At 35.8% G+C, this 23425-nt stretch overlaps 1 protein-coding gene across 1 annotated transcript in view; it reads left to right on the plus strand.

The window, feature by feature from the left end:
- The window catches only part of pns (DENN domain containing pinstripe), a 228216-nt gene that overhangs the window by 143003 nt on the left and 61788 nt on the right, over positions 1-23425 (plus strand). Inside the window, exons 15-16 of the mRNA XM_089094997.1 lie at positions 8067-8345; positions 19945-20056. Of these exons, the coding sequence (XP_088951123.1) occupies positions 8067-8345; positions 19945-20056 (391 nt within the window). The remainder of the gene's footprint in view (positions 1-8066; positions 8346-19944; positions 20057-23425) is intronic.

A 23425-nucleotide genomic window follows, 5' to 3' on the forward strand; every position in this document is an offset into this window, starting at 1 on the left:
ACATATGAACTTCTGCCATTTTTGGCAGTAGCGGGTGCCAAATTAAGAAAAAAAGAAGAAGAAAAAATATATAGGCGAAAAATCATCAAAATGAAATTAAAAATATATGGCACCAAAAAGTTTAAGAAGGTTTAGCTTGTCTTTGAAAGAATACTTGGCTTTGGAACCAACAAATTTTATTCTTTCATTTTTTACGGACGATAGCGATGTCAAATTCTACTAGTTTGTTTTTCTTATCTTCCAAGTTTAAAACTACCGCAAATCACCATTAATAAATAAAAGAAACCCAAAAGAAACAGAAATTACAATAGATTACCAAGTCAGACTCAAAACGAGCAAAATTAAAAGGAGTAGGGCTGACCCCCCCCCCCCGTCTTCTCAAGACCAGAACATAATTTGCACATATTCTGATATTTACTCTTTATAGTCTTAATACTTCTTTATTTATTAAAGTAAAAAACGTGAAAACATTTAAAATCTGTTTTGTTTCCGATATTTGCAAATTATGTTCTGGTCTTTAGAAGGCTTGGGGGTTGTCAGTCCTAATCATATTAATTTTTGCTTGTTTTGAGTTTGAATCGGTTATTTATTGTAATTTCTGTTTATTCTGGGTTTAATAGTTTATTGATGGTAAATTGTGGTAGTTTTACTCATTTTTGGCTTGATCGAGCTATTTACTATTCTTTGACAAACTTGTTTTGTAGAGAAAGTTTTTTTAATTAATTTCTGTTCGTTTTTTATTGGCATTGTCTTTTTCATGAAAAAAAAAATATTGTGTATCTTTTTGTTTTTGTGTTTTTTATTAGGCTCCATAGTTTTGACTTTGAAGATTATTTGAGTTTATTTCTGCTCATTTTTGGTTTAATGAAGCTCTTTACTTTTCTTTAAAAAATCTGTTCCGTATTTTTCCCGCCAGGCGCGCACCCACGGGGGGGGGGGGGGGCTTGGGGTGGCAAAAGGGGTTGTAGGCCCCCCCCTTCAAGAAAAAATTACATTCTGTTTAAATTTATATAATCTGCTTGGTTTACCATTCATTGCTTAGATCCTACACAAAACTTGCATTCAAAGAGCTAAAATAAACTAAAAGTAATGCCTTCAAATATCGTTTTTCTAAGGAATTTTTAAAATTTTCCGTTGGTTGGCCCAGGGACCCCCGGTCAGTCCCCCTCCCCTCCATAATTATTTTCTGAGTGCGTCACTGTTTCCCATTAACAAATGCTATCTGTAAGTAATTGAATTAAATAAAAAAATAAGTTTTTTAACTGAGAGTTAGGATCAACATTAAAACTCAAAATGAACAGAAATTATTACGTATATGAAAGGGGTCGCCTCCTCCTTAAGACCTCACTCCATTCTTAAAAAATTAGGACAGAAAGTCAAAACTCTAGCGTAAAGAGCAAGGTCTTGAGGAGGGGGCAACCCTTTTCATATACGCAATAATTTCGAAGTTTTGAAATTGCTCCTTACTTTCAGTTGAAAAAATAATTCTTTTTAAATTTAATTTCTTAGTGTTTTTAAATAATACCGGGAAATCCGGCTCCCCTTCCAGGAAAGATTCCTTCTCCCTGCGGAAAATTCCTCCGAGGAAAGTTCTTTTCACGTAAAATACCTCCCCTCTCCCTCCTCGCCGGGGAAATTCCCCCCAGATAATTCTATTCTAGCTAAAAATTTCTTGCGGATGAACTCGGGGGAAAAAGTCCTCTTAGTTCATTTTCACTTGATAAGATTTTAATTTCTGATTGTCTTTAAAACCATGCCGGTAATCCCCTCCTCCGTGGAAAAGTTTTCCAGAAAAAAGCCAGCAAATTGGTATTTTCCAGAGCAGTTTTTTTTTTTGGGGGGGGGGGGGTACAAAAGAAAATTTGGAAAACGCATCAAAAAAAGAAATTGATATCTACTCCCTTATGATTTCTGGGAACATCTATGGTCTCAGTTGTTATTATGAAAGTAAAGAGTACCATTAAACCCCAAAATTAGCAGAATTTATTCTGTATAGGAGGGGGACTGTCTCTCATCCATACCTTCCCCTCATGGTCGCAAAAACTTCGGAGTGTTCTCATTAGAACAGAAATTGAGAGTTCTAGTCGTTTTTTTTAATATCCAAAGGTATTGGAGACCAACCAGCAGCGGGGGGGTGATATTTTCCGGTGGGGGGGTGGCATTTCCCGAGCCAACTATCCTTTCAAAGGAAAGCTAAACCTTCTTAAACTTTTTGGTGCCATATGTTTTTAGTTTATTTTTGATGATTTTTCACCTTCATTTTTGTTTTCTTCTTTTTTTTTAACTTGGCGCCCACTACTGCCAAAAATTGCAGAAGTTCATATGGAAGTCTTATCAACAAAAACGGATTTGCTTTTTTTCTAAGTTTTTAAGATGCTTGTGGTGTGTAAATTTCCCTTTCCATAGCACTCCTCAACGAAACTAAAAAAAAAAACTCAAATAAAATTTTCAAATTTGGAAAATCTTAACGTGTTTTCAATTTTTTGATTGCTCTGAGCCGTGGTTCGTTCTTTACTAAGTTGCAACTGTTGCTGCGACCATGCAAGGAGAATCACTTTAAATAAGATTTTGAAATCTGTTTTGACCAAGAAAGTTTCTTTATTGCTTCTGTTGTGATTGCTTAGACATATATTCCTATTCCAAACCAACATTTAATCTGGTTTGAACAAACTCGTACCATTCATCTGATTCATAATTTTACTTTGGCTGTCTCTTCCCCACGCTTCCTTTGACACATTTCTCTCGGTACTTTTGAAGGATCAATTTAGAGCTAAGAGCCTCGTAGTGTTTGGTACACATTGAACAATTAACATTCTTAAGCTTGTGGATATTTTTCTTGGAGAAACAATTTCTTGAAAGCTATTCTATACTGCGAAGAATGTTGTTTTCTTCCAGATGTTTTACATGTGTTGGGCTTAGTATTAGAATGGACGAAGTCTAAAAAATATTGGTCGATATATGAATCTCTTAAGCTGTTATAACTACAGTTAAAATCCATGTTATTGATTATTATAGGGGGTTTTATTATAAAAAAAATATAAAATAATAAATAAAAAAAAACTACGGATTTAAAGACTCTATCATAAAATAAAATAAAAATGGATTTACTAAGAAGCCTTCATCATAAAAGTTAATTTGGGCTGGCCTTTATTTTTCTGGCTGGAGACAGTTCTCCATATTTTATTTCAGTACTAGAAATTGTGTGTTTGCAAATATGCCCATTGGGTTAAATCCTGGAAAGCATCAACTGATGCTGCGCCTTTTTTTAAGTCACTTCTTGGTTTGAATTTGTTCGTTCTTAGACAAAGTAAAACTACGGCTTAACTAATCCAATATGATTTATTAATAAACTAAGTTCTTTGTTTGCCCAAAAACACGCAGGTACAAAAGCCCATGAACGTAAACACATGGAACAGGGTAATTGCGGTCTTTTTTCAATAAGCTCTATACTAAACATTGTTCTGTCTTGGCTGATAATCCAAGAAGATCCACTCCAGAGGGTACCAATTCCAAGAGTCGGGAAAAAGGACCGATAGTTAAGACTACAAGAATTGATGATATCATAGAAGCTGGCGTCGAAGATTTGAAATTAAAGTTTATATCCTATACCCAAGAGAATCAGCACTTCCTCAGAACGCACTCTCATCTTTTTATCAGCAGAGAATCAGTGCCCTCTCATGGCCGCTTTTCAAACGGGCTCCAAGACGAAATATTTGAGAAGTGGATTTAGTGATCTCTCTAGGAGACATTATGCATATTTAGCCTATAATAATATTACCATATCTATAATTTGCCCGTCGCATTTACTATTTCACATATTTTAGCTACTTGTATGGATATATTTGCTATTTTACCCAATAAAAGTCAACACATTCTTAAGCTCTCAAAACAATACAATTGTAATAGTGACATATTTTTTCTAAAAATTAAAGACTTAATTCAATCCCCTTTTAGTCTCGGTACTTCAATTTGGTGAGCTGTCTAAGTGGGATTAAACTATTTTTTGGAAGCGTAGATTAATTTTTATGGCGTTCTTTTTGCAACAGTTATCATATGCAGCGCAATAGCGCTGCCTAAGCAAAGAACAATGTGGGCACAATGTATTACTTATTTTTGGTTCTTGGTCTTAGACCAGGGCACTTCTTATCGAAGGAGTTGTCGTAGAAACTTCGAAAAGGGCTCATTCGATTGAAATTTGGAGTGGCTTGTGCCCTTTTTAATAGTCGAAAGTGATTGGAAGGCAACTAACACCCCTTCCATGCCCACCTTTCCCCCAACCACATCTAATCAAAATTTTGAGATAGCCATTTTGTTCAGCCTAGTTGATTTCCAGATAGAAATTATGTTTTTGAGGAGGACACTCCCCGACAGCCCTCAGGGTAAAGGTTGTAAGTTATACCCTGGGGGCATATAAGGTTTTTATAGAAAGCATTGTCGTAAAACTTCAAAAAAGGCTTGTTCGATTGGAAATTCAAAGGGCTAGTTCCCTTTTTAACAGTCGAAAGTGATTGGAGGGCAATTAACCCCCCTCTCACGCCCACCTTTTCTTCAAACACATCCAATCAAAATTTTGAGATAGCAAATTTGTTCAGCGTAATTAATTAGCAGATGGAAATTATGTTTTCGAGGAGAACACTCCCCCCACAGCCCTCAAGGCAAGGGTTGTAAGTTACGTCCTGGGGACATATAAGGTTTTCATAGAAATCTTTGTCGTAGAAACTTCAAAAAGGGCTCATTCGATTGGAAATTCAAAGGGCTAGTGCCCTTTTTAATAGTCGAAGTGATTGGAGGGCAACTAACCCCTCTCACGCCCACCTTTTCCCCAGACACATACAATTAAAATTTTGAGATGCCCATTTTGTTTAACGTAGTTGAAAGTTCTGCAAATTAGGTCTTTGAAGATGACAAACCCCCACCACCCTCAGGGCAAGGGTTGTGAGTTATACCCTGGGGGCATATAAGTTTTTTTTATAGAAAGTGTCTTTTTAGAAACTTCAAAAAGTGCTCATTTGATTGGAAATTTAAATGGCTAGTGCCCTTTTTAATAGTCGTCAGTGATTGGAGAGCAACTACCCCCTCTCACGCCCACCTTTTCTTCCAAATGCATCTAATCAAAATTTTGAGATAGCCATTTTGTTCAAAGTAGTTGAAAGGTCCGGAAATTATATCTAAGAGGATGACACTCCCGCCAAAGCCCTCAGGGTAAGGGTTGCGTTATGCCTTAGGGGCGTATAAGGTTTTATTGAAATTTTTGTCGTAAAACTTGATAAAGGACTCATTCGATTGGAACTTCAAAGGGCTAGTGCCGTTTTTAATAGTCGGAAGTGATTTGAGGGCAACTAACCTCCCTCTCACGCCCACCTTTTCCCCAAACACATCCAATCAAATTTTTAGATAGCCGTTTTGTTCAGCGTAGTTAAAATTTTGAAATTAGGTCTTTGAGGATGATAACCCCTTCAGAGCCCTCAGGGCAAGGGTTGTAAGTTTTTCCCCTGGAGGTATATAAGGTTTTTATAGATAGTGATGCTGTAGAATCTTCAAAAAGGGCTCATTCGGCTGGAAATTAGAAGGGCCTGTGCCCTTTTTAATAGTTGAAGGTGATTGGAGGATAATTAACACCCCTCTCACACTTACCCTTTCCCCAAACACATCCGATCAAAATTTTGAGATAGCTATTTTGTTCGACGTAGTTAAAAAGTCTGTAAATTATGTTTTTGAGGTTGATTCGCGCCCCCCCCCCCCCCCCAGCCCTCAGGTCAAGAGTTGTAATTTATGCCCTGGGGCATATAAGTTTTTTTCTATAGAAAGCGTTGTCCTAGAAACTTCTAAAAGGAATCATTCGAATTGGAAATTGAAACGGCTAGTGCCCTTTCTAGTAATCGAAAGTGATTGGATGGTAAGTAAACCCCCTCTCACCGTCACCATTCCCCAAACACATTCAATCAAAATTTTAAGATAGGCATTTTGTTCAACGTAATTGAAAGGTCCGGAAATTATGTCTTTGAGGATGACAACGTTCTCACAGCCCTCAGGTCAAGGGTTGTAACTTATGCCATGGGGCATTTAAAGTTTTTATAGAAAGCGTGTTCGTAGAAACTTCAAAAAGGACTCATTCGGTTGAAAATTGAAAGGGCTAGTGCCTTTTTAATAGTCGGAAGTGATTGGAGGGCAACTAACCCCCCTCTGACGCCCACCATTTCCCCAAACACATTCAATCAAAATTTTGAGATAGCGATCTTGTTCAACGTAGTTGAAAGTTCTGGAAATTTAGTCTTTGAGGATGACCCCCCCCCAGCCCTCAGGGCAAGGGTTGTAAGTTATGCCCTGGGGGGCATATAAGGTTTTTATTGAAAGCTTTGTCCTAGAAACTTCAAAAGGGCTCATTCGATTGGAAATTGAAAGGGCTAGTGGCTTTTCTAATAGTTGAAAGTGATTGGAGGGCAACTAACGCCCCTCTCACGCCCACCATTTTCCCAAACACATCCTATCACAATTTTGAGATAGCCATTTTGTTTAAAGTAGTTGAAAGTTTTGGAAATAAGGTCTTTGAGGATGACAAGCCCCTCACAGCCCTCAGGGCAAGGGTTGTAATTTATGCCCTGGGGACATATAAGGTGTTTGTATAAAGCGTTGTCGTAGAAACTCAAAAAGGGCTCATTCGATTGGAAACTGAAAGGGCTAGCGCACTTTTTAATAATCGAAATTTATAGGAAGACTTGATATTTTTATAGAAAATATTGCTGTGGGTACAATGTAATATTATCTTTTTCTTTTTTTTTTTTTTGCTTAGACAAGGGAACATATTATCGAAGGATTAGTATTAGGAACTCCGAAAAAGGCTCATTTGGTTGAAAATAGAAAGGGCTAATGCCATTTTTAATAGTCGAATTGATCGGAGGGCAACTAATCTCCCTCCCATTTGTCCATTATTTTTAAAAGCTAAACGTTGCCTAAATATAATGTCGAAAAGCTTCGTGAAAGTGCTGTGTACAAGTTAGACACCTCCACAGTATGAAAAGAATGACAAGAGGCAGTCTGTCGAGACTCTCTGGGACATACTTACACTTAAAATTTAATCAAATCGAAATAGCGTAAGTGTATCCAAGCTATCAAAGAAAGTAAACAGATATTTTTGCGAATGGTATCAAGTTTTCTATTTCAGGTAAACTAGAGGAGATATGAAACTAAATTAAACACTACTATTTGTGTCGATATTTTTAAAAGGGTGTATATTAGTAAAAATATCTGGAAGTTTTTCTACAGCATACAAATAGCAAGCCAAACTATAAAGTCTTAAAAAAAACGAAAAGATTTAAAGAATTATTTTCTTTTTCCCTGAAAAGACAATGTCAATACAAAACGAGCAAAAATTAATATAAAAAAACTTTTTCCACAAAATAAGTTTTTCAAAGAAAAGTTAAGAACTCCATTTAACCAAAAAAAGAGTAAAAATAAAATAAAATAATCTACGAAGCGTGAAACTACCACAAATCATTATCGATGAATAAATGAAACCCAAAACGAATACAAATTACAATAAATAACTGAGTCAAACTCAAAACAAGCCGAAATTAACATGAGTAGGGCTTAAAACCTTTAGCCTTCCCAAGAACAGAACATAATTTGCACGTCACTGAAAAAAATACAAACGAATGTGGATTGTCAGTTTAACATACATATACTAATATTCAGTAATAAATATGTTAATATTATTTGATTTATTCAAGTTGTAAAAGTAATAACGTTTATGTTGTTTCAGTAAATTGCAAATTATTTTCTGGCCTTAGGAAGGCATAGGGGTTTTGAGCCCTAATCATGTCAATTTCTGTTTGATTTTATTTTTGCTCGTTTTTGGTTAAATGGAGTTCTTTACTTTTCTTTTAAAAACTTATTTTGTGAAAAAAGTTTTTTTAATTAATGAACAGAAGAAGGAATTTAAAGATGCCTCAATTTTACAAGCGACTCTCCTAAACTCCATGAAATTAATTTATTCGCTTTCCTCTTTTTTTTCTTTTTTTTTCTTTTTTTTGCGATGTTTGTTCAATTGATATATTTTTACCATATAGGAAGTGAAAGTCAAGACGACTAGAATGCTTGTAGCTAAGCTTGGTGCCGAAGCTGCTGACCTAGGTCACGCTGATGTGAGTTTAGTGGGTGTTGAAGAGAACACGATGATTGCAAGTTTGTGTGACCTCATTGAAAGGATCTGGAGCCATGGATTGCAAGTAAAACAGGGGAAATCTTCCCTATGGTCGCATATGCTTCATTATCAAGATCTGTACGGATATGAAGATGAGCCAATAGCCTTGAACCCAAATTCGCTATCTCCTGGTAAGATAGTTAATTTTATTTAACGGCAAAATAACAATGCCCGGTTTTCAAGGATTCTAGTCGAGTGAGATGGTATCAGTTCACTTACGTTCCATTTTGTTTCTGTTGAAATATCAACTTTCTCCACAAATTATGATTTGAAATGACATAAATAATAGTTTCTAAATTATTTTTCATTTCAAATAAAGTGACAATACAATTCAAACTTTTATAGAAAGTTGGTTCTATCGAAAGTACGCAGGTACCATTTCTTTTCTCAATCTCTTCCCTTATTGCTAAAGGACTAATGAATTTAGATTTTACGTTTTCCTAAAACTTCATATGGCTTCCAAATTCTAAGTCTAATTTTAAAAAAATGATGAAAAGATCTCTTTATTTTCTTCCTCCAACTTTTTACAAAAAGATCAATCATCAAGTAATTATCGAAATGTGGAAGCTGATCATGGACTGATCCTAATCTATTTCGGCATCTTCATCACTTCTTACAGGACAGTATGCCTCCGTATTTTTATATATGTGATATTTCAGCATTAATTAATATACGAAGTTCGGACATCCTCAATGCACATGAACAACTTGTTGTTTTTTTTACTGTAAAATGTTGTCCTGAAGTAACTTTATATCTTTAATGTTAGACAAGTTCTTGTGGATAGGATTCTTCTGTTTGAAATAAACTTATGCTTACACACCTGGTTGGGTAATTTTAAGCTGTTGCTCTGTGATTTAGTAACTTTGGACATGGATATGGAAAATTCTGTTTTGGAACGTCCGTAACGTTAATATTATGAAACGTGGAAGATTTTTGCACTTGGTTCAATATTGCAAGCGTTTCAAGTGTTGTGTTTTTTGCGCGACGTTCAAATAAAATAACGCTTTTTGTATTAAATTTTTCATAGTATTACGTTGCTCTTTATTTTCTTCGGGTCAATCAGTATGAGATGTATTATTCAAGGCAATGGGACGATTTTTGCAAGAACTCGGTTTAGTATCTCTTGTATTTCTCTCCATTAGCAGCGAATACTCACTGCTGGACATGAAAAAATAATTGTTTGTTTTCATAATGAAGTCCGATTTTCATAGGAAACCACCTGTGCTTTCTGTCTCTATATTAAAAGTCTAAGTGTAAAATACTAATCAGCAAATCGTTGCCTAAAGGGCGTAAGTGATTGTTTACGTTTTGTTATGGAGGGGAGTGTATAAAGCCGAAACCGTTAGACAGCATCCAAAGAAGATGATAAGCACGCACAAAAGCAGGTTTTTCCGGGGGCTATAATGTACTACAAACAGAAAAAAAGCCGTTCTTTTTTTTCTTCTTTTTTTTTACTAAAACTTAGAAGAGGGCGAACTCTGATCAGCAATTCTGGTGGTTTTCCTTGGCCTACGAATAGTCTGACCCTGGAATGATTATTCTAAAAATACGTTCTAAATACTATTTTTGCTTGAAGTTATTTTACAGATATCAGTAGTGTACTGTTTGTAATAATCAGTTGATATTTTTGTATACTACTAAAATATCTCGTTTCTATAGTTTATCACTATTAACTTGGGGTAGTAGCTGTTTCTAGGAATAATGTCGGAAGTAATCTTCCTTTTACTACAAATATACGTTAATTATCCTGTAAAAATGAACGAAGTTAAATTTATAATTGAAATACACGTTTTAATACATAGATGTGCGTATGTAGAGAAGTTGGACTTCTCCTGCTTACGAACATTCGGAGATTATTTAGGAAATTTTCCTGTACTATTTAATATTGATCATTACTAGTCGTTAACATAAAAAATAACCATAGAAAAGCAAAGTATATTAGGCACAAAAGTTGGTATTTAAGCGATTCTGAGCCGGGTAATAAGACTTGGTTAACACGTCACACCTTTTCGAAACTAGAGCTATACAAGGATATAAGTTTTTTATTTTTTCCGATTGAGAGTTCTTCAGTAGGCTCCTAGGGTCTGTTCCTTCTACCCTTCCCATACCCTCCTGAATTCAGACACATACCCATATTATATGGTACCTGTTTCGAACTATGATTATTCGTGAATGACGAATATGTAGGTAATGATTCTTAATGATTAATGGCTAATCATAAAAATCATTAAGAACTTAGTGTGACTTTTCTAAATCTTAAGGAAAGATAAGCGCACATTTTACAAATCAAAAATCTCAAATCAAGTGTCTCATTTTCACAAAAGTCGGTATATAAGGATTTAGAGCTGGGTCAGTACAGTTCTGAGAAATGCATTGCAATATAGATGTCCAAAGTCAAGATATGTATGGTGTGTACTTCACAATTTGTGGACACATTAAACATTGTTGGAAAATGAGTTATGCAAGGGATTTCCGTCCGTGCGAGCGAAGGGTAAAAAAGGGCGGAGCCATGGGTCTATGACCCACCCCCTTCCTTTCATAGACAGACATGGCAAATCTGTTTCGACTCATGATCATTGATGGATTATTAAAGAATGGTCCTTAATGATTAAGTGTAAACAATTACAAGTCACCAAGATCGCAGAATGGATGTCCTAAATAAAAGCAAAATAATCATATATTTCACAATTGTTGCTTGTTTTCTACCAAACTTGGTATTTAAGGATTTTCGAGCTTTCTAATTACATGTCTAAGAATAATATTGCAAAATAGGTAACCCAAATCAAAACATTGTAAGAACATGTTTTGCAATGGTGGAGATGTTACACTTACTTAGAACTGGCTGTGCAAGGATTTTCAATCCTTGTTGATTCAATATGTTGGGCCCCAATTAGGGTCCCCTGGGTCCCTACGCTTTTCCCTCCCCACCACTAACTTCGCAAATGTTGACATTTTGGACCTCTTACTTTTGATCATTCAGGCGTTATTTAGGAAATAGACCTAAATTATGAAATACTAGTCATTAAGGATTATTAAGATTAATGATTAGGTTTGAGTGATGTAATTAAAATACATAAAGCACATATTTTGAAATGGGGTGTGATTTGACGCATTTTGTTATTTAAGGGCTTTGAGCTTTAAGGTGCCAATTTGGAGGCTAGTATTTCAATTTCGAGGTATAAGCACAATAAGTACCTATTTGACAAATAGTGTGTAATTTTCACAAAAGCAAATATTCAAGTATTTGTGTGGTTGTTGATAACACGAATGAGATTATTCTTAGGCCTTTTTAAAATCTGAATCTGGCAAGTTTTTCTTTCTTTGTGACTTAAGTGCCTAACACGGGGCTCTTGAGTCTAGGTTCGCTCTAACGACACTGACGGAACACTGGTTGGTAATGAAGTAATTTATTGAACTATGCAATAAATTATAAAACCAAACTAGAATCGAATAGAAACTACCTGAAGTGAGTGTCGAGTTGCTGATTCCTCAGACTTGCCTCAAAGCTAAAGCTAAGCTAACTCTGTGCAAAATCAAGCAAAATCCTGACTTTGGTCAAAACCGAGCTCAGTCCACGCTTGGTACCAAAGGTCTTGCTTGGTGTAAAAACTATTTAATTCCAACCTGCGAAGTTTCAATGACGCAATGTGAAAATGAGTCAAGTCCTGACTAAGTGCCAAAACCAGCTCCAAGGTTTTTTATTCCAAGATGCAGTCTGACTTGGTTTAAAAACAGTTTAAATCCTGACTCAGTACAAATATGACATCAGTGCTGACTTTCTCCGAACCCCCCCCCCCCTCTCCGCTATCGACAAATTTTTAGCAAAAAAAAATGGTATATAGCTTGAACCGTAATAATACATGAATTTTCAGTCTGAAACCCTCACCCCCACCCACTCAGCTGGATGATCATGAGACAAGTACATTGGGTGTATGGGAGCTGAGACTGGGGATTTTTAGATGGCACACTTCCTGTCTCTAATTTTGTCACAAAAGCGCTAAGATCTGCTTTAAATTCATTGGGTAAGAACCTTAGACCAAGTGGACAGATGGGACGGGTCTTTAAAGGCAAATCCCACTTTCGAGCCCCACCTCCCTTTACTATGAAAGCATCCGGACTCGCCTTATGTTTAGTGAGTATATAGCTACAGTTAAGGAAACTTTCCTCCAAGAAATGCCATACTACAGACTGTTTTCGGTTGAATAACTAAAAGTTTTCATAGTTTTGCATGTCCGGGATTTGCCATACTCCCTAAGTCTCCTAGTATCAAGGCTGTAAAGGTAAGCCGTCCAACATTTCTTGGGAAAAGTTTCCTTGGCATTAGCTTGCTGCTTACCAAACTCCAAACAACTGCTATTACTTTTGATTTTTTTTTTTTTTTTTTTTGCGCTTCACCAGCAAGCTATTATAGTGGTTGTCAATGCCAGATGGTCAATCTCAGACAAATAAATGTAAAACTTAACAAGTCTTACCCTTTTCCTACCTCGCTATGGTCTGAGCCTCGTTACCTTGGCAGCTCTGCAACCTCGCTCCTAGACTGAAGCTGACTCACGGTAGCCTGTGTTTATCACTGTGATTGAAAAAATGTGTAACACAAGGCATAAATAGGGTCCTTGACCCTCAACGTCTCCCTCTACATGAACAACATTATTTCTTGACTGATATCTATGCAATGATCGGTTTTTTGTAATCTTAACATAGAAAATTGTTTTTGCTGAAGATAGAAATAATTTAACTTGCATCTTTAAGTGAAATGCATATGTCATATCTTCAGAAGAATAATTTTCGTTTATAAGATATCTTTAAGATTTAATTCAAAGAAGGCATCATCAAAAAGTAAAAATTATTACAAAAAGACATAAACCTTATTCTATTCGAAGATAGTGGTTCGAATATCCTGTTCTAAATTACCTAGCCATTCATTTATTTAAGTACATTTCCAGTTAATGCAACAAAATAGAGAATTAAATATTATTTTAGTTAAAATATAGAATGAGATAATCTATGTTCAAAGAACCCTACCGTAGAGGTCTTGAGCTCTAATGTATAAAAACATGGAATTTTTATTTTTTTTTTTTCAACAAGAAGAAAGATCAAGGGTGTGTGTTTATTCGTTTGTTTGTTTCTTTTTGTTTTTCTTAGAGGTGATTGTATCGAACCAATGGTCCTAGAATATTGGGAGAGGGATCATTCGAACGGAAATTAAAGGTCCTAGTGATCTTTTTAAGTGACCCAAAATATTGGAGGGCAGATAGCCTCCCCGACGCTCCTTTTTCCCTCTCAGACATCTGACCTAAATTTTGGGACAGTCGTACGGTTCAGCATAGTTGAAAAATCCAATAACTTTGCCTCTGGGGATGACATGGCCCTACTGCCTCTGAGGAAAGGGCTGTAAGTCATGCAATTTGCCCATTGTTTATATATAGTATTTGCTATTGGGAATATACTGAATTTTTGGGCGGGGAGGGGATTTCCGTAGGGAGGAAAGTTAACGGGAAAGTTTTTTCACGAAAGGGGGAGGGGATTTCTTGGCAGGATTTGAAAAACATTCAGAAATTAAATAAAAAACTACTTTTTTCAACTGATAGTAAGGAGCAACGTGAAACTTAAAACAAACAGATATTAAATAATCTGTATTTGAGGGGGTGTCTCCTCCTAAATCCTTGCTCTTTATGCTAAAGTTTAACTTGTTGTCACAGTTCTTTACGAAAGACTGCTCGAACACAGGAGTTGTTGAAAGTAGGGTGTACATATGGAATTTGCTCTCCTTACGTTCCTTCCGGTGCTATTTGGGGAGATTACGTTCCATGGCACCTTTCCAAGGGAGATTACCAGACTGGTTATTAGGCAAGGTATAATGTGGTCAAACATGTTTTGAGAGTATGGTCATAATTATATAACTCAATCAGACAGGTTTTTTCTGTTATTAATAAGAATTTCATAAGAATGTACGTCGTGAGTTCACGTGCACAATTTTTTTCTTAAAAACTGGTATGGGATAAAGTAGTCAAACATGTTTTGGGAGCATGCACGAAGATTTTTTGGACAATTGCCTTAACTTGAGAGTAGTTTGTTAGAAATGCGTCGTTGATAATTGAAAAAATCGGATGCTAAACTCAGACAAACAAAAGGATTGTAACACCTGATTGGCTCGTATATTTTGCATGATATTTCTAAAGTCAATTAAGATGATGAAATGTCGGAGTGTAGATTTGACATCACCAGGCACGTGCGAGGGAAATTTTTTGTTGGTGAGGGGCTTAAAAAGGCAAAACTGGGTGAACTACATGAGTTTATAAGACGGTTCGTGAAAATCCCAATTTTTTTTTCTGATGTTTTGGACAATTGGCTGAACTGGAGAGTAGTTTGTTAAAACTTCGTAGTTGATAAATGAAAAATTGGACGCTAATGTCAGACAAACAAAAGGATTGTAACACCTGATTGGCTCGTATATTTTGCATGATATTTCTAAAGCCAATTAAGATGAAGAAATGTCGGAGTGTAGGATTGACATCACCAGGCACGTGCGAGGGAGTTTTTGTTGGTGGGGGGCTTAAAAAGGCAAAAATGGGTGAACTACATGAGTTTATAAGACGGTTCGTGAAAATCCCAAGTTCTTTATTATTTTTTAGACTATTGCCTTAACTTGAGAATAGTTTGTTAGAAATGGGTCGTTAATAATTAAAAACTCGAATGCTAAACTCAGAAAAACAAAAAGAGTGTAATACCTGATTGTGTTGTATATTTTTAATGATATTTCTAAGGTCAATTAAGATGAATAAATTTCGGAGTGTATGTTTGATATCAGCCGGTATGTGTGTGGGAAATTTTTTGTTTGTGGGGGGTATTAAAAGTCAAAAATGAGTGATCTACATGAGTTTATATGACGGTTCGGTAAAATTCCAAGATTTTTTCTGATTTTTTGGACAATTGCCTTAACTTGAAAGTAGTTTGTTAGAAATGCGTCCTTGGTAATTAAAAAATCGGATGCTAAAATCAGACAAACAAAAAGATTTTATTATTTGAGTGGGTCGTATATTATGCATGATATTTCTAAAGTCAATTAAGATGAAGAAATGTCAGAGTGTAGGTTCGACATCCCCAGGATCTTGCGAGGGAAATTTTTTGTTGGTGGGGGGCTCAAAAGGCAAAAATGGGTGAACTACATGAGTTTATAAGACTCTTCGTGAAAATCCCAAGTTTTTTTCTGATATTTTGGACAATTGCCTTAACTTGAGAGTAGTTTGTTGGGAATGCGTCGTTGATAATTAAAAAATCGAATGCTAAACTCAGACAAACAAAAGGATTGTAACACCTGATTGGCTCGTATATTTTGCATGATATTTCTAAAGTCAATTAAGATGAAGAAATGTCGGAGTGTAGGTTTTACATCACCCTGCACGTGTGAGGGAAATTTTTTGTTGGTGAGGGGCTTAAAAAGGCAAAAATGGGTGAACTACATGAGTTTATAAGACGGTTCGTTGAGATCCCAAGGTTTTTTCAGATTTTTTGGACAATTTCCCTAGCTTGAGAGTAGTTTGTTAGAAATGCATCGTTGATAATTCAAAAATCAGATAATAAACTCAGACAAACAAAAGCATTGTATTACCTGATTGGCTCGTATATTTTGCATGTTATTTCTAAAGCCAATTAAGATGAAGAAATGTCGGAATGTAGGTTTGACATCACCAGGCACGTGCGAGGGAAAGTTTTTGTTGGTGGGGGGCTTAAAAAGGCAAAAATGGGCGAACTACATGAGTTTATAAGACGGTTCGTGAAAATCGCAAAGTTTTTTCTTATTTTTTTGGACAAGTGCCCAAACCTGAGAGTAGTTTCTTAAAAATGCATCATTGATTATTAAAAAATCGGATGCCAAACTCAGACAAACAAAAGGATTGTAACACCTGATTGGCTCGTATATTTTGCATGATATTTCTAAAGTCAATTAAGACGAAGAAATGTCGGAATGTAGGTTTGACATCACCAGGCACGTGCGAGGGAAAGTTTTTGTTGGTGGGGGGCTTAAAAAGGCAAAAATGGGTGAACTACATGGGTTTATTAGACGGTTCCTGAAAGTCGCAAGGTTTTTTCTGATTTTTTTGGACATTTGCCTTAACTTAAGAGTAGTTTGTTAGAAATGCGTCGTTGATTATTAAAAGATCAGATGCTAAACTCAGACAAACAAAAAGAGTGTATCACCTGATTGGCTCGTATATTTTGCATGATATTTCTAAAGTCAATTAAGACGAAGAAATGTCGGATTGTAGGTTTGACATCACCAGGCACGTGCGAGGGAAAGTTTTTGTTGGTGGGGGGCTTAAAAAGGCAAAAATGGGCGAACTACATGAGTTTATAAGACGATTCGTGAAAATCCCAAGGTTTTTTCTGATTTTTTTGGACAATTGCCTTAACTTGAGAGTAGTTTGTTAGAAATGCGTCGTTGATAATTAAAAAATCGGATGCTAAACTCAGACAAACAAAAGGATTGTAACACCTGATTGGCTCGTATATTTTGCATGATATTTCTAAAGTCAATTAAGACGAAGAAATGTCGGAGTGTAGGTTTTACATCACCAGGCACGTGCGAGGGAAATTTTTTGTTGGTGGGGGGCTTAAAAAGGCAAAATGGGTGAACTACATTAGTTTATAAGACGGATCGTGAAAATTCCAAGGTTTTGTGTACCAAGAATGGACCGGAAACAAATTCAACCCTTCCCAGCTCCCCGCGATCAGAAATTAAATTATAAAAAAGTTTCTTCAACTGAAAGTAAGGAGAAACATCAAAATTTAAAAGGGCAGAAATAGAAGCTGTTTCCAAAGATTTAGGGTTCATTAACTTTAATGTTGCCAGTCAAAAGCTATGATCTTGAAAAAATTGCATGATTATCGAAAAATGGAGAAACACCCTCCAAAAGTCGACAGGAATGGGATTGTCTTGAGGGGGGATTTTCCATTGAAGAGGAGGGTATTTTTACGTGAAAACAACTTCAACCGCGCCCAGCTCCCCGCGATCAGAAATTAAATTATAAAAAAGTTTCTTCAACTGAAAGTAAGGAGCAACATAAAAACTTAAACAGACAGAAATAGAGGCTGTTTCCAAAGATTTATGATTCATTAAATTTAGTGTTGCCAGTCAAAAGCTATGAGTTTGAGAAAATTGCCTGATTATCGAAAAATGAAGAAACATCCTCCAAAAGTCGACAGGAATGGGATTGTCTTGAGGGGGGAATTTTCCATGGAAGAAGTGGAGAGTATTTTTACGTGAAAACAACTTCAACCGTGTCCAGCCCCCTGCGATCAGAAATTATATTATAAAAAAGTTTCTTCAACTGAAAGTAAGGAGCAACATCAAAACTTAAACGGGCAGAAATAGAAGATGTTTCCAAATATTTAGGATTCATTAACTTTAGTGTTGCCAGTCAAAAGCTATGAGTTTGAGAAAATTGCCTGATTATCGAAAAATGAAGAAACACCCTAGTATATACCATCTTTTGAATTTGCTGGGGCCCCCGTACCAAACAGATTTTTCTGTTAGGTAAACAGGTCATTACAGGTCATTACACTCTTTGCCGATAGGAACGGGTACAACTTGATTGGTGATTAGGATTTGAATAAAAGGAATAGTTTTTTTTACAATTGATATTAGTAAGAGACTTGAATTCAAATAGAATATTGTTTTTATTTGAGAGGATATTAGTGGAGAGAAAAAAAAATGAGTGGTGCATTTACACTATTGGAGATTAATGATGGAACCGACAGCAGCAGCAGCAATGATATACGAGTACCCAATGTGGCTGTGGAAATAACAGTTGGTTGTAGACTATGTCTTGAATGGGACACTATGTATGCTAGATATGTGATATCATTAAGCAAATTTAAGCAGGAGGAACAGCTGTGTTTTTCTGGAAAAGTAAATAGTCTCCATATAAATAAACTTCGGTCAGCATTAGATGTCCTATCGAAATATATTGATGAGAACAAAATGCATCAGTGAATATTATTATTATTGTAATTATGCTCAATAAAACTGTTTCTAAATCAGTGGTATTTTTTCTTTCTATAGTAGACTAGCGTATATTTTCTAGAGCAGAAAAAAGAAATTCTGGTTAGTCTTAAGTTGGTTGTGAGAGAGTTAGGACTCTAAGAAATGGATAGATTCGAGAAAGATCGAATCATGAGGAATCTAGTTCTTATGGAAAAACGTTTAATTCTAGACGATGATTTTCTAGAGTTGTCTATTCAAAGGAAGATATTTTCTCGGGGAATGCTTGTCGATATAATGAAAACTTATTCTCCATCATTAGACTATTGTATGAAGCTTCTACATCGTGGTCCAAATGCATTTACACAATTTAATGATATATTGATTACGACACGACAAAATGATATTTTGGATATGATTTTAAACATTTGTTTTTATAAATTTAGGACTTTTTTTTTCATAATAAATTTGGAGCTCACGGATTATTTTCTCCTCTCTCTCTCTCTCTCTCTCTCCCACAATTTTTTTTTTTGCTAGATCAGTTTAATTTTGGTCTTTACACCGTTAACATATAACAAAATTTTCCATAAATTTACGTTATTTATTTAAACACAGGTCCGCTTGTCTACCTGTGAAAATTGCACAATGATTGAGGAGTATGATGAAAAGTGTAGATTATGCAACCCGTGTAAATTGCATAGAGGATATGCTGTACAAATTAAAGGTTGTAATTCCTGTCTTGAAGAGGTGTGTGACTCTCATCCTAGAGGCCACCTATGCTCCAATTGTTATTATGATAAATGTAAGCAGTGGGAGAGTACATATCCCGGTATGATTGGAAAGAATCCTAACCGTGATTTTAGTTTATTGCTACGAGATTGGTATCGTCGTGGTTTTAGATTTTTCTGGGAGGAGGAACCGGGTCAACGATTCAACTGTTGGAACAACAAGAGAATATGGTTTCTACGTCATTGTTGTGAAGACACTGGGTGTTATGATTATAATCCCACTGATTTTTTTTTGGCTGTGACGGAATGTGATTCGACACTTGAGGACACTGTTTGTGAAATTGCTTCAAATAGGCTAATTGAAACATGTGAATTTTATAGAATGAATGCGACTAGTATCATTGACTATACAAAGATATATGACAAGAGTGAAGTCACACTCTACTGTAGAAAATGTGACCCTGACATTGCACTACAGCAGGATCAGTACACTGTGAATTCAGATAATCTACCTGCACTAGTTGTTGTCGACAAATACCTAGTAGTGGATGAAATCTAAAGAGTAGAAAAGTCGTTTTATCATGTATATAATTTTTTTTTTTTTTAAAAAAAAAATTAAAATAAATATTTAGAACATTTTATTATTATGTAACTAAATCAATATTATATACAATTGTAATTATATTATCCACTAGAAAGTCGTTCAATTGAGGTAAGTCAACGTAGATGTTGAGAAAGTGCTTGTAGGTGTAGCCACGACATCTGAACATGAAAAAGAGTAGTGCATGAAAGCCACATGTCTTAGTCGTTAAATTTTGTACTCTTCGTTGATTTTGAATAATGGTTTTCCCACTGCTTTCAATACATTTGCTGATGTATGGTGCGTAAAATTTATACGATAGGCCAAGAGGATCAAAAAATTCAATATTCTTTGCTGTTTGAAAGATTTTTAGCCAAGGACCAGTCTTCAAAGATGGCTGACATTTATGAACACTGATTTGGGTATTGTTAACACATGGAATTTTTTCAATTAGGTCCAAGGGTATGCAGTAGGATATGCGTTAGAACATGTATGGATCCATACTAAAGCTATAGATTATTCGGCTTTTATTCATGGCGAAATGTTTCGAAGAAAGCTAACGTCAGGTGTGATTTCCTAATAGGTTTAAAAGTGGCTCACCGATATTAGCATGATACTCTCGGCCAGAGTATCGGCACACGTACACTCTAAACGTATATTCTCAATTCGTACTAGGATCATATCTTGAATACCTGAAAAGTCAACAACAACAGCCCAATGATTTTTGAAAACATTGAATCAGGAAGTCTATTTTCAAATAGTTGAGAGTCATGATCTCGCGAGTTCATGGTCAATTCATACCGACTTATATAGTATTTTTTGTCAAACTTGATAGTTTAAAGCGGACTAACATAAGTTTTAATCACAATAATAGATCGACCGAACAAAATAAAATAAGTTAGGGATTCTGTCCATTCTCAAACGTCACTACAACTCTTACCAAATAACACAGAGAACAATGATGGGATTTCTCCATAGATAAACTATTAATTGCTATAGATACGAGAGCCGGTGGCAATGTGACGTTGATTGGTGATTGTATGGGGGACAAGAAGTTTAATGTTGCTACCAGTGGCTCTTAGATTTTCCACGGTCAATGCAACAGAGCTCATAACCTGTTATTTTCGAACGTGGAAACTTGCCGATGTGATAATAACATTTGAATCGAGTGCTGCTGGAAGTGTTTTTCTCAAATTTAAATTCTATTAGGCCATCTGTAACTTTATGTCAATCTTGACTTTTGGGGGTAGCCATTGGGATATATTGAATATCTCATGATTTAATTTTCCAACTATATGATACTCCTGGGTGACTGCAGTAGTCAACTCACCGTCAGTATCAACACCTGTTCGATATTCATAGCCCAATGATTGTCCTCTCATCTCCTTGCACGCCTTTGGCGTCATCATCATAAATTGTATGTAGCTTGCATAGTTGGATAAATTATTGCTAGGGCTCCCCAATGTTCGATTAATAAATACATTAATTTGTTTGAATAGGTTGTATAGAATACAGTTTCATAGGAGAGACCATTGCCGGCATTTGGAGTTGTATTATCTGACTTTTTCTTCACCACAACATTTAAATCAATAAATGTTGATGACAAATTAATGAAATAGTCTTCATTGGAAAATATTTGAAAGTGTATATTTTCAGAGAGAGGTTGTTGAGGGTGAAATTGTTCATAGTAGCCATACTTGACACTGACATCAACATTTTCAGCATTGAATAGATTCAATGAGGAACTGATTGATGGATATGATTCCTTGTGGGGGAGATAAGTCATCTTAAGAGAAGAAATCCTTCTTTGATCTAACAATCTTTTTCTTCTTCTTCTGCTGCTGCTGCTGCTTATTGGCCTTCGTTGTTTTATTTCTCAAAGTCCTTGTTGATGTCCTTTGCTTCCTGCCTGGGTGGAGACTGATGAGTGAATGACGCGAACGCATCCTTTTCAATCCCTCCCCAGGTTGTCGAGATTTTAATTGTTCACCAACGGCTCTTGCTGAAGATCTAATATTTTCCTTAACACTCTTCTTGAAATTTTTGTTCGACCCCCAGTCCTGTAGTGGGGAGGCAGCAAAATTTGATGCAGTAGGCACAAGATATCTTCTGGCAAGGGGTAGTGCAGAACGAAATAGCCTAGCAAACCAGCTACCAAGACCATAGCTAAACTCTGTAGCACGACCCTTGTAGTAGTCCAATCCATTCCCTATTTGACGTGGACTCAAAGCACCAACATAACAGTCAATATTGGGACAGACAAATGGAGTTCTTCTATTGTTCATTGCTTAGGTTATTGTACCGTCGTTGTCGTTGACAATAGGTCGAAAATGAGATGTAATAACTGCTAACCCTTTTGAAAGTTCTATTAGATCACCTAATTAAGTTAGTAGTGTTAACTGACAGAGTTCCAAATAGGAAGTGTTTAAGGAAATATACTGAAGATGCTTTATATTGTAGTGGTGAACATGTTCTTGATTGTTTTTTCGTTCAAGAACTCGTAGGAGGGGAACGTTTGAATTACCATCCCGAGATGTTTCCACAAATGAAGCGTAGAAAAATATACAAGTGTCCGTGGAGAAGCTGGGTGCATAGTCTGCATAGATAACATGGTCAATACCACTGAAATTTTCTGTCTTAATAATACGTTTTTTAAAACCAAGAACCTCACGTAAATTCTCATTGAGGAAAATTCTTTCATTCTCAAATCAATTTATAACTGGGATTTATTTTACTATATACATAAAAACAAACAAACAAAATACCCACAGAAGCAAGCTTGTGCGGGGGTAATCCCTTCTAAACTCATAAAAAATCATAATAACAAAATAAGATCCAAAATAATAACTCTTTTCAGTTAATATGAATACACATACAAGTTCTGCCCTCCAACTCAAAAACTAGTACTAACATACTCTACATAGCCCCTTGACAATAATCACGTACCCCCCCCCTTTTTAGCCAATTCATTAAAAATAATAAATTACTAAACAATACGATCTCAATAAACTACGGAACAGCAGCAGGTCATCCACACATTTAAGTTCCACTGGTAAACTATTCCAAGCACTCGGACCGGCATGACGGATAGAAAAAAATGATCTTGTCGCTTGCGGAATCGGTCTTCGAAATTCTTCCAAATTTCTAGTTCCATGCTCATGAACATCACCCCCACTCACAAACATTCCCTTAAAACAAACAGGAACACTACCATAAAGATACTTAAACATGAACTGTGTTTTATAAAATTTAAAAAGACCCGATACCGGTAGAATCTTCAGCGTCATAAACTCATTACGAACAGATGATCCTCTATTATCCTTACCAATCACAAGCCTTATTGCCGAATTTTGTAGTACACGCAGGGGCAGAAGATGCGTTCCGAAAGTAGACGACCATACTGAAGAACAATATAATAGATATGGATGTACAATTGAAAAATACAATAATCTTAATATACTAGTTGGGAGAAAATTTTTCAGTTTACGCATAATTCCAACATTACGTGCAAGTTTCACAGACACACAATCAATATGATCTACAAAACTTAAAGTTTCATCAATAATAATCCCCAAATATCTAACACTCCTCTTTCGTGGAATCATTGATGTACCATTACTTAAATTATTCACCCATGGGTAATAACTTGGAGATCTGCTATATATCAATAAACAAGACTTATTACAATTAAGTTTTAACCTATTACTTCTCATCCACCTTTCTATATTCTTAAAACCTTCTCGTAATTGCGACATCAATTCATTCTCAGTCCTACCACATACGGTTAATTTCGTGTCGTCAGCAAACATAACTAGGGCTTTACTAGGTTTAAGTGTCTCTAGAGGAGGTTTAATAATAGTAATAGTATACAACCCATCAACTGCACTTGACAAATCATTTATATAAATAGAAAACAAAAGTGGATTGGTAATATA

Source organism: Artemia sp. Qi Xiang Cuo, chromosome 9, assembly GCF_049724085.1.
Source record: "Artemia sp. Qi Xiang Cuo chromosome 9, ASM4972408v1, whole genome shotgun sequence".
Classification (NCBI taxonomy): Eukaryota; Metazoa; Arthropoda; class Branchiopoda; order Anostraca; family Artemiidae; genus Artemia; species Artemia sp. Qi Xiang Cuo.